The sequence below is a fragment of the Quercus suber genome, unplaced genomic scaffold (assembly GCF_002906115.3).
Source record: "Quercus suber isolate HL8 unplaced genomic scaffold, Cork oak 2.0 scaffold_208, whole genome shotgun sequence".
Taxonomy (NCBI): domain Eukaryota; kingdom Viridiplantae; phylum Streptophyta; class Magnoliopsida; order Fagales; family Fagaceae; genus Quercus; species Quercus suber.
Window position 1 is genome coordinate 1034292 of NW_027069666.1, and position 12081 is coordinate 1046372.

General features: G+C 33.2%; 1 protein-coding gene and 1 long non-coding RNA gene across 2 annotated transcripts; one reads left to right on the plus strand and one right to left on the minus strand.

Annotated features, from left to right (window-relative positions):
* Positions 1-41: 41 nt before the first annotated feature.
* On the minus strand, positions 42-966 carry LOC136070074 (uncharacterized). The gene is made up of 2 exons (XR_010631303.1): positions 526-966; positions 42-373 (listed from the first exon to the last, which is right to left on the minus strand). It is a non-coding gene; the product is annotated as an uncharacterized LOC136070074 (long non-coding RNA).
* Positions 967-4793: 3827 nt separating this feature from the next.
* Positions 4794-6426, plus strand: LOC112031656 (uncharacterized; the record flags this gene model as incomplete). The annotated part of the gene is given in 5 exon segments (XM_024064395.2): positions 4794-4947; positions 5057-5149; positions 5247-5351; positions 5441-5785; positions 6196-6426. Coding segments are annotated over 5 exon segments (784 nt in total), but the record flags the coding sequence as incomplete, so codon positions are not given.
* Positions 6427-12081: the final 5655 nt, after the last annotated feature.

Consider the following 12081-nt stretch of genomic DNA (forward strand, 5'->3'; position numbering starts at 1 on the left):
AAAAAAAAAAAAAAAAAAAAACAGTTCACAACAAGACTGACTTTGAAATGTTAATTAATATAAGTACTACGCCCAAAAAATCAGCTCCTTTCCTCTTTCTTCACTCTTTCCCTTCTCAACCGAGCTCATTTCTCTCTGTCAAGTGTAATGGTAACACAATCTAAAATTTTAAAAAAAATTAATTAATTAATTAGAACAACAACAACAACAGATCAATAACATGGAAAAAGACAAATTTAATTAGAACAACAAATCTAAAACCGATCTAAGTTGGCTAATCTTCAAGTGGCAGCAGAAAAGAGGCGGTAGTGATCGAGCGGCGGTGAAGAGGCGGCAGTGGACGGACTATTTCTCTTCTCTCCTCCGTGTCTGACTATAATGAAACCAAGAAGGAAGGGGTTAGGGTTTCATATTTTAAATCTTTGGGTTTACTTGATTTTAACTTTGGATTTCCATAACAAATGAAAGTATGAAACCAACAACACTAACAAAAAACTAAGATCAGAGAAACAGAGTAGTACTGACACCGGCGGTAGCTACGGAGAGAGGACGGAACAGCGGCGGCGGCGGCTAGGCATTGGAGGCGGAGAGGGGAGTGGGCTATGGCATTGGAGGCGGCTAGGGTTTGGATTTGGAGAATCGGTTTGACGATTGAGACTGTGAGAGCTTGAGAGAGGCAAGTAGAGAACTGAGACTGAGTCACATGACCACGGACAGGAGCATTCAATCTGAAGTCTGATACTGAGTCCGAATTGAAAAGTGAAGAGAGTCAGGAGAGTCAAGAGAGCCATTAGAGCATTCAATCTTTTTTTTTTTTGGGGTAAACGAGTGCTCAGTTTTTACTCTCGTATAAACCGTTGATTTGAATATTAAGTTAAGTTAATGGTTGATATGGGAATTGGGAATTTGTGTGAGAAAAAGTTAGCTGTTATTTTGGCTTTTTTTTTTCTTTTGCTGAAAGCTGTTATTTTTGGCTTATGCGTGGGCTGGTATTGGGAATTTTAATCTTTTCTTTATAATATTCTTGTTGTTGATGTCACTCACTTACTCGCGGTTATTTCTTTTATTATATTAATTAATATTAAAAAAGTGGAATTGAAATTATAAAATACCAACCAAAGATGCTCCCAGCAAGTTCTCTATATGTAATGTGCTTCTTTCCATCATTCTTTTCGGTACCCACGATTTAAAAAGATCAAAGATGGATACTTACGCTTCAATACTACTCACTTACGCAAGGATACATGAAGGAAGAAATACACCTTGTCCATTTCCATACTGACGCAATCAGAAGGCTAGAATACCAAGTTGGCAATGTTTCGCTCACTAAACTAATCAAGGAGTTGCAACTTAATTCTAACAACATATCCACAATACAATAAAAGTTTTTTTTTTTTTTTTTTTGGTATAGGTAAAAGCTAAAATAGATTGCATATTAAAAAAAAAATCATCAAAAAGAAGGTAAAAGATAAAATAGAGATATTAAGTGTTAGTATCTCTATTATAATCCGATAAAAGATAGATTTCATGTGTGTTAAGTGTTAATCTAGTTTTTTTTTTCTAATTCAAAAATTAATCCTTGGAAATTATGATGAAAAACCATTTTAATATCTTCAAATGTCTTATTATTATTATTATTATGAGATAACAAAATCAAATGATCATTAAACTTTCACAAATGTAAATTTTTCGTTATTTATTTGACATGGTATTATAGAACATAATTACTCCAAAATATAAAAGTCTTGGTCGAACTAGTTTTCTATATGTTTAATAATCCAAACTTAACATTAATAGTACTACTACAATTGAACATTCTCGTGTGTAAGCATGAGTTACATGCTAGTTTAGAATAGTACATGTTGTGGGATATAGAAATTTAATAAGGTAACAGTGTCACGTGTAATATCCGAAGCCAAGGATGCCACGTCAATGCCGAGAAGACCCTACCCTCGGATGGCCAGGCCGAGGAGGCAAGCCTTGACCACGTCAGTGGTACATTACCATAGGAGGTCCCACTGTAGAGGAAAGGCTTCAAGGAGGAGGTCAATCTTGTCATGTCTGAAGGGATGGAAGCTACCACCACATTTATTACACCTCACCAAACCCTTTAGCTGCATTTATGTGGATAAGACTCCTGAACAGTGCTATCTAGGTAGCCGCAACTCACGGAAGGTTTGGGGAAACGTTTGATAGGACAAGCACTCGAGTAGTGGCCTACGTGATCAACAAATAGAGAGCCAAGATCAACGGAAAGAGGCTATATAACGTAAGAAAACCTCCAGAGGAAAAGGAGGATTTGAGAATCGGTGGAGAAAATACTGTAGTATGGTAAGAACTTGAATTGTAATCAAGTTTAGAGAGAATATATTCAAGAACTACTCTCCTCGGAGTTTGCCGAGGAAGGATATCTTTGCATGAAGCTTGTTTTTCCTTATTTACTTCCCACCTTTAATCCATTGTAAGCGTCGGTCAATTTATTAAAGCCTAGTTTTTGGCCCACTCTCTATAAATTCATTGTGTTGGGTTCTTTGGGCCTTAATCCTATTACTTCTTGGGCTTATGACCCAAACCGCGCACTTACACGCGTGCTTAGATATAAATGGTTTTGATTTTAGAGGGGGAAAATGTCCTTACTTTAAATTCTTTTTAAACCCATGGCTAGTGAGGGTTAATGTCGAAATAAAATAAAAATCACAATGTGTGAGGGCTACCTTGGTCACTTTTATGTGTGATCCATGGGATGCGTACTAGTATCTTGTCGTTAAAAGAGATTTTTCAAAAGTTTGTGGCTTAAGACGAAAATTCATGTAGAGGCGACTTAACATAATTTAGGGCTTAAGACGAAAATTCATGCATTTTATACTAATCAAATCAAGGTTAATTTGATGCAATATTAAATACTTAATTTGAAGAATACTACCGACTTATTATTTTTGAGAGAGAGAGATTAATCTATAATTGGTGATTTAACACATTTGTAACATTTTTTTGAAACATTTTAGGGTTTCAATTGGGTTAGGTTGCTATTAGTCTTGTATTTTGGAAGCCTTGAAAGAAATGAAAAGGAAAAATTCAAAGTCCAACCATTGGATGGAAGAGCACAGTAAAGAATGGATATTGGTGAAATTAGGGTGTGATTGGATGGTTTGATTGTGAGAGCAGACCGATCAAAGTACAGGTACACGACATGTAACCCAATTCTTACTGCTGGATTTGCATAGCATGGTAAAATATAGGTGTTGATGAAATTTAAGCTCAATTGAACAACCAAATCGAGCTCAAATTAAACCATTTTTACATATAAGCAAACCCATCATTTGTTTTAATATTTAATAGTTGAACTATATTGTTCTTTTATAGTATTTGATATAGCTCACTGTGGAAAATTTTCATATTGTTCTTTTAACATATGACATATAATCTTTTTTATTATCTAATTTTGGGGAGCTATTCAATTTATGAATTATATCTAATTTATTTCATTAATTAACCTATGTATTTCATATACACACTCCTATTTATTCTTGTTTATTATAAAAAATTATACTAATTGTTTAAACATTAAACCTTATAAGCTTCAAACCACATGCCGCTACATATATTCATAAATTTTTTTTTTTTTTTTTTTTTTGAGGAACATTTTGTTTTAGTTGTTGTGAACTTTGTCTTTTAATCTTGTCCCTGAACCATAATCTTAGTTCTGCAACTACAATTTTGCAATTGAGTTGCATTTTGAGAACAAAGGTTCAAACCCCCTTCCCCGTGTTGTGTTCTGAAAAAAAAAATGCTTTTATTATGTACTAACCTAATCAATACTGTTTTTCTATATCTTCTTAGATCTTGTGAAAAAAGTGATGGAAAAATGGCCATCTACAATTGAACAGCATGATGACCCAGGATGGACCCCTCACACATTGCCGCACATTTGGGTAATGCATGATTTGTCGAGTTGCTTATAACAAAGGGCAATTCCCCTGCATATGTAAGAAATAAAGAAGGTTTGTCCGCTCTTCACATTGCGGCCAAGGAAGGCAATTCTGGAGTAATGGACATACTCATGACAGCATGTCCAGATATCTGCGAGTCGTTGGACAACAAGGGTCGGAATGTTCTTCATACTGCTGCAGAAAGTGAAATGTGGCCAGCATTATTCCTTTTTCGCCGTAGACCAGAGTTTGAGGGCCTTGTCAACGAGCAGGACAAAGAAGGTAACACACCTTCAAATCTAGCCGCCATCAATGGGTATACTTATAGGGCGCAGAGATTGGGAAAAGGTAGAGATATTGTCGTAAATGCTACAAACCAGATGCTCTTAGTATTTTTCAAACCAGATGCTCTTAGTATTTTTTTTTTTTCAATATCTAATTTATGGTTTATATTTTACTTTGCACTTCACCCAAATTGGATAACCAATAAATTGAATTCTTTATATAACTTACGTGACCAAATCTCATAGCTCCCACGCATTGCATTTTTTGAGTGGAAAGAATCCTAAACAACATTGGCCAATCAGAGCCACTAAAAACAAAGTAATTTTTAAGTTTTATTACACAGATTTTTTGGGTTTGTTCTCCCAAAAATGACTTTGAATAAGCTTTCTGATGTTTCCTAAAATATTTCCGAAAATATTTCCTATTTCCCATTTTAATTTTTATTTTTCTCTTTGCCGCTACTTCACATAATTTTTTTACTCTTTCCCGCTACTTTCTGCTAAAATTTCCCGCACAAATCCTCCTATATATTTCTTGTTTTTTCTATGCCTCTAGTTCATCACAGAGAAGCTAGAGAACGAAACACCGCTATTCTGATTGGATGTTTCGCATTAGAAATCCTATTTTTAAGAAGTACGAAGCGAAAGAAGATCGTTACAAGAATGGTCCGTCCTTCATTCCTACACCCTTTTGGAAAGAGATGGTGGATAAATGGATGGAGGGAGATTGGGGGGTGAGTATAAATTAAATACATGTCACAAATTCTCTCACTCTCTCTCTAACCATTATTTGTTAATATTTTCATAGAAACTAATGTTTTAGTGTATGAATTATGCATGTAGGAGACAAGTTTGACAAATAAGGACAACAGAAATAAGTCTAAAATTTTTTCCACTACAGGTTCTGTACCAATGGCCAAGTACAGATATGAAATGGTATATTATACTATCATCAAATAGTTTTACATTTTATTGTGTATTTACATAGTTTAATAATTTTACCAATTATTTTTTATTCTTTTAAATATTGCAGTATCTTGAGACGGGCTCTGAGCCTAGCCCCATTGATTGCTTTAAGAAATTTCACACAAAGAAGGATGGCAAAGAATGGGCAACTGATCATGCTAAGACATTATATGTATGCAACTTATACCAAAATTTTAATTTTGTTATCAACTTAGTTTTTTTGTTGTTTTGATTATCCACGTGGTTTTTATTTATGTGTAGGATAAAATGGATGCCATAAAGGTCAAAGCTGTTTCTGAAGGTACTAAGACAAATGATTATCAAATCTTTCGTGAAGTGGTTGGTGAACCAAGTCATGGTCGTGTTCTTGGCATGGGAATAGGTATTAAGGCTAAGGATGTGTACGGCTTAACTTCATCTGGTAAAGGTTGTAGCAAACGTTGCAGAGAAGATTTTACAAAAGAAAAAGAAGATTTGGAGGCTCGTCTTAGAGAGGAAATAGATTCCAAACTTGCAAAAGTTGTGGAGAAGCTTGAGGAGAAGTTTGCACAAAAGTTGCAGTCGATAGGCATGCCACAACAATCTGATATAGATCTAGCTACCACGGTACAATCTCAAACTTATGCTTTTGCCTCTTGGATCTTCTACAACTTTCTATTGGTTTGTTGTGGTTTACAGCTTGCATCTATTATAGTATTATATTATTTTATATTTAGTTTTGATAAATGATAATAGGACTACTATGACACTATCTACTGTTTTGAGTTTTGACAACTGTGTATAGGTTTTGTATTTAATTTTGTATATCATATATGTTTTGTGGTCTACGTTTTTCATAATTGTTATATTACTTTAATTTATATTTAATTTTGATAGTGGTTTAAGTAATCAAATTAAGTTATTGTTATTGTTAAATTAAAAAAAAAAGGTTACCTTGAGCCATTTAGGGATACTAGAATTCACTTAAATTGTTTCATGTTAACTCATGTTTAATGTTTTTTTTATTTATTTTTTAGGATGGTGCTAGCAGAGATGAAGAGGACAACTCAGACAATAACATAGAGGTTGAAAACAACTTGGAGAGCGACGCAGAGGAAGACTAATATAGATCTTGTCATAGAATAGTTTAAGTTTAAAATAAAGTTGAATTTCAGGATTTCTTTATATATTTATATTTTAAAGTTTGAACTTATATGAATTTTTAACTTTCGATGGATCAATTTTTAGTAATTATTGGACTATTGTAACATGATGGTTAAACAAAAATAATATAAATAAATTAAAAATAAATAATAAAATATTTCCAAAATTATATAAAATATTACCACCGATGACATAAAAATTTGGTCATAAATAACTTTATAGGGATGACAAAGTTCCTCGCAATTAATAGAATAGTGACACTCTTATCCTCTTGTTAAAAATAAGTTGTGAGGGGTTAAAAAGCTTTCATAAATAAATTTTAGCGATGTTATTATCGTGAGGGTATAAATGTCCTCACAAATAGTTATTAACGACGACGGCTTCTCCTCGCTAAAAATAAGTTGCGAGAAGTTAAAAGCTCTCGCAAATAAATTTGAGCGATGCCATTATTGCGAAGGTATAAATTTCCTCACAAATATTTATTAATAACAACTGCTTCCCCTCGCTAAAAATAAGTTACGAGGGGTTAAAAGCCCTCACAAATAAATTTTAGTGATGCCATTATTGCGAGGGTATAAATGTCCTCACAAATAGTTATTAACGGCGACTGCTTTCCCTTGCTAAAAATAAGTTGCAAGGGGTAAAAAGCCCTCACAAATAAATTTTAGCGATGCCATTATTGCGAGGGTATAAATGTCCTCACAAATAGTTATTAACGACGGTTGCTTTCTCTTGTTAAAAATAAGTTGCGAGGGGTTAAAAGCTATCACAAATAAATTTTAGCGATGTCATTATTTGTCACTAAAAAGTATGTCGTCAATTTGGAATTCACAAATAACTAATTGCGAGGGTATAAAAGTCCTCACAAATAGTTGTTAACGACTACTGTTTCCCCTCGCTAAAAATAAGTCGTCGACTTTTCTCGTCGTTTGGTAATATATTTGTGAGGGTGAATTTGTTCAGTAACGACGGTAAATTGCCCTCGTAAATTATTTATTTGCGAAGGTATGGTCGCAAAATCTCTTTTAGTGACAAGTGCAAATACGACGGCCTTCGAGGGCCAAATGCCCTCGCTAATAACCTTTTGCGATGATATTTGAATTTTTGCGAGGGAATACGGCTCTCGCTAGTAGACTCTTTTCTTGTAGTGTATCCACAAATAAACTTCAACCCATCAAAATCTTTCCCAAGAGATCCATAAAAACAAAAACCTTAACAATAAAGTCTCCAAATACAATCTCAAATAGTTCCACAAATGTCAAACTCACTATCCAAAAAAATTATTAAAATAGTTCACCAACTAACAATACCACCAAAAGACATACCACTGCTCTAATCTGAAAGGGTGGAAAAAATGGGGGTGGGCTAGAAGCTCAATAAGAGACTACATAACATGAGAATGTCTCTCAAACAAAATAATAGTATCTATAAAAAAATATAATCTTTACAAAACCCTTACATATAAATTTAACAGTAATATAATATATACTATAAAACTATCAAGAATAAAACATTTAACTATAACATTATAATCAGTAAATAAAATAATAACCACTTTAATATTCCAATATGCATTAAATAGTAGAAACAACATATTATGACAATAAACAATTTTTTTTCCACTTATAAAGATCAGTAACAATAAAACAGTAGCTCGATATGGAAAACACTAGTCAGACAAAGACATAAGCTGCTAAACACTCGGTGGTTGATTCCTATGGAGAATAATAACACTAACCTCAAAGAGGCAACACTGGCTCCAAAGAGTAAACAATAACACTGAACCACACCACAATAACACTACATCGGCTAAATGCCAACACTTAACCCTGTGTTGGCAAAGGTTGCAGACAGTCTAACTGACTGTTTAAAAACATTCTTAACATGTACAATTTCATAATAATATACAATAAATAATAAAATTCTGGTATATATTATGCATTTACAATAGTATAAGTTTTCGAAACTTCACTTTTGCAATTATGTATATATAAATATATTTTTACCAAATATATATATATATATACATGTCTTGAAAGACGTCATGTTCTGTAGTCCACTTACCTCTAGTTGCTAAATCAAGTTTTACTTCAATTGTTCGAAACGATGCCAACTAGAACCTAAATAACACCAAAGATAGGTCCATCAATACACAATTTCCCACTTAAAATCAGTTTTCACACTTAAATAGTTTTGTTAGGTTCTAAATGTTTAGAACAATTGACAAATCGTGAACACAAACTTGTCTAGATATAGATCTTAGAGTCTATAGGTTTTATTAGACAATGCTCAAGGTGATTCAAGTCAAGATTCAAGAATATACAAGCTGTAGGAAGAAGACTTCATATTCTGCCTGGTTCGATCAATCAAAGAACAAGCTCAATCGATCGAAAATCGTATCTGCAGAATTTTAAGTCGGCCCAAACAGCAGCTTAAGCCCATTAAGGATTAGGGTTTCAGATCTACTTCTCTCACTATATAAAGGAAATCTTAAGCCACGTTTTTGGGACTTTTAGAGAGAGAGAAGAGAGTGCCTCTTTTGTATCTAGGGTTTTGTACCCAAACCTCTCTAAGCCTTTGTTGCTCATATTTGCTGTTTATGTGAATCTCTTATGAGATCATTGAGGAGCTTTCCTTCACATAAACTTAGGATTTTCATGGTAGAGATTATCTACATCTTGATTATCAACAAGGTTGCTGCCATTGGAGCTTAAAGATACACAAGCGGGGGTGCTTGTACTTGATTGAAGAGTCCAAGAAAGAAGGAGTCCGTAGATTTGGAGCTTACACATGGTCGTGTCAGTAAGTTCTACTGGTAGGTAGCATTAGGAAGTCGAGCGGGGAGCTTGTAAGTCCTTTTGTATGAACTTCGATTCTTTCATAGTGGATTCAGGTTTGCCTTGAGGATAGGTGGGTAAAATCATCCCCAAGTTTTTTACCGGTTTGGTTTTCCTGGGTGATCATATCTTGTGTTATTTATTATTTCGCTGCTTTATATTCTTGATATGATTGTTTGATTGTTTTAACCTAGAATTGCTTAATTTGACTAAGTAACAACTTGGCTAATTAACTAGGCTACTCAATCTGGTTGTGTGTTAAAGGGTCTAAATTTCCATCAAGTGGTATCAGAGCAGGTAGCTCTTCTGTTGTAGATCTTTTGATCTCTGAGCTGATACTTGACCCCTGTTATCATGGATAATTTGAAGTGTCTTTCTGCTCATGCTTCTGCTAATTTTATTAATGTCTGTGATGTTTTGAATAAAAAGGACACTATTGTTTTTGTTAATTTTTTTGATGCTTTTGAAACTCTTTGGAAGGAATTATCTAAATCTTTGAAAATTGCTAAGAAATTCAAGAAAGAGCTAAAATTGGCTAATCTTGAAAAAGAGGAATTGATTGTGAGATTGGATGAATCTAATAAAAAGAATGAATTTTTGAAAAATCAAATTTCCTCTCAAGATGAGAAAATGAAAAGCTTGGAACAAGAGTTAGTTGATTCTAAAACTAAAATTGAAAATTTGACTAGTACCAAGCCTGTTGTTGATAACAGAAGTGTTTCTGTTTCTCTTAAATCTAAGACTGAGAAAGTTTATATCCCTCCTTTCAAGAGGAATAATAAAGAGAATACTTATTTTGCTAGGTTAGACAAAGGTAAAAGTTCTGATGAAGACGCTGAAGTTTCTACACCTAAGTCTAAACCTACTGTTAGAAAGCATAAGAAATCTGTTTTTGTGCCTACCTGTCACTTTTGTGGTGTTGTTGGTCATATTAGACCAAACTGTTCTTTGTTGAGGCAAAAACCTAAATCTGAGACTAGATTTGCTGTTAGGAATACTGATGTTCCTAAATTTATTCCTGTTTGCCACTTTTGTAGTGTTCATGGTCACATTCGTTCTAATTGTCATAAGTTGAAACTTAAGCATTCTGTATGTCAATCTAGGATATGTGATGATATTTCTCTTGCCATAAGTCCAAGTAAATTGTTTCATATTCTTTTGAAAAATTTGAGCTTGTTGGCTTGTGAAAGGAATTTGCAGGATTTCAGTCTCTCTTAGAAGATTGGTGTAATTTCTCAAATATACTCTGCTTCACATGGATTTTCACCTACAAAGCCGAAGACTCGTGCTAGATGGGTGAGAAAAGATTCTCCAAAGTGAGTGTTGCTGATTTGTCCTTGTTTTAATTCTTTCAATTGTTGTGGACATGTCTTGTTTTTTGTTTTTGGTTGTTTTGTTTTTTAGGTTTTTTTTAATTTAAAAAAAAATCCAAAAACATTGAAAAATTTCAAAAAGACAAAAATATTTTATTTTGTGTCTAGTTTTTCTTTTTGAGGATTACATGAGTTATGATATCTCTCTCTTGATTTAGAACATGCTTGACATTGTGGAGAAACTTGAATAGTTTGTGCTAAGCTATTTTTGATTTTGTGTGAGTATGTACTAGTTTGTACATGTACTCATAGGTTAATTAAGAAATTGATATTTCTTGTTTGTGTACCCTTTATAGCTTAATTAAACATTGTCATGCATTGCATTTACATTGTTCATTTAGCATAATATGTGCTTTTTATTTTTTGTCATAAAATTTGTTTTAAACCAAAAAGTTTGTTATTTGTTTTGCATTAATTTTTCTTGGATTTGAAATCAAGATTGGCCATATTATCTTTACATAACAAGTTTATGTACCTTGTTTAGCTTTGATGAGCTTATTTATTGCAGTTTACTAGTTGAAACTTTGTAGTGCATGTTGTGTGGGAAAGATGTTTATGGTTTTTAATCATTTTGTCTTAATCTTGAAGTCACATGTTATTTGACTGTCAGACTTGATCCTTTTGAGAAATGCATAAATAACCATCTCACCACTGTTCACTAGCCAATCATGAACATCTTAGTGCATATCATAAGATTTTGTGCTCGAGAAAATGTAGCACATGCACAAAAAGAACATAAAGTGATGCCTCAGCTTAATTGCTTAATGCTTAAAATTGGTGTGTACTATTAGGCTTGATGCGATCTCACATAATAATGAGGCAAAAATACAAGAAACTTACATGATTGCAAGCTTTTGTTTTAAGAGATGTGGGAGTTATAGGATGTAACTCTTTAGGTGATAGTCTCTTTTAAATTCTGTGTGATGAATTTTGTAGACTTTGTGATTGATTTCTATTCACATATCACCTTACATGTATCTCAAACTTTTGCTAGTTGCACACACTACACAAGTTACTCTTTGTTAAACTTGGTATATTTTATTGTGTGTGATCTTATTGTGGTCATTCAAGATTAAAAGTTCCTTGATTTTAATGCAAAATGTGTTTAATGTTTGCGCTTTAAGGACAATTTGATTGAAAATCTTGATTTTGGAAGATCTTGATTGAATTCAAGTATTTTTGAAAAACTTTTCGTCTCATACTCATGCATTTTTTTAAAACAATGTGCTTTGAGGAGTTTCTGCATTAAAATGCTCTGTTTTTCAAAAATCTGATTTTTCCAGACTTTCAATCGATCGAACCTGTTTTTTGATCAATCGAAATTGCGATTAAAATTTTTTGGTTTGAGTCTGCCTGACTCGATTGATGTTCAATCGATTCTCGATCGATTAAAACTGACAAATTTTCAGTTTTTATGGTTTTGACCAAAAAAAATTTCATGCATCATTTGTGTTTAGGATTCACATGCATTGCTTTGTTTTTGTATCCATCTTGTTATTTTGCAGTCATATCTCTCATTGTTTTCACATATAGCATGCATACACTTTGC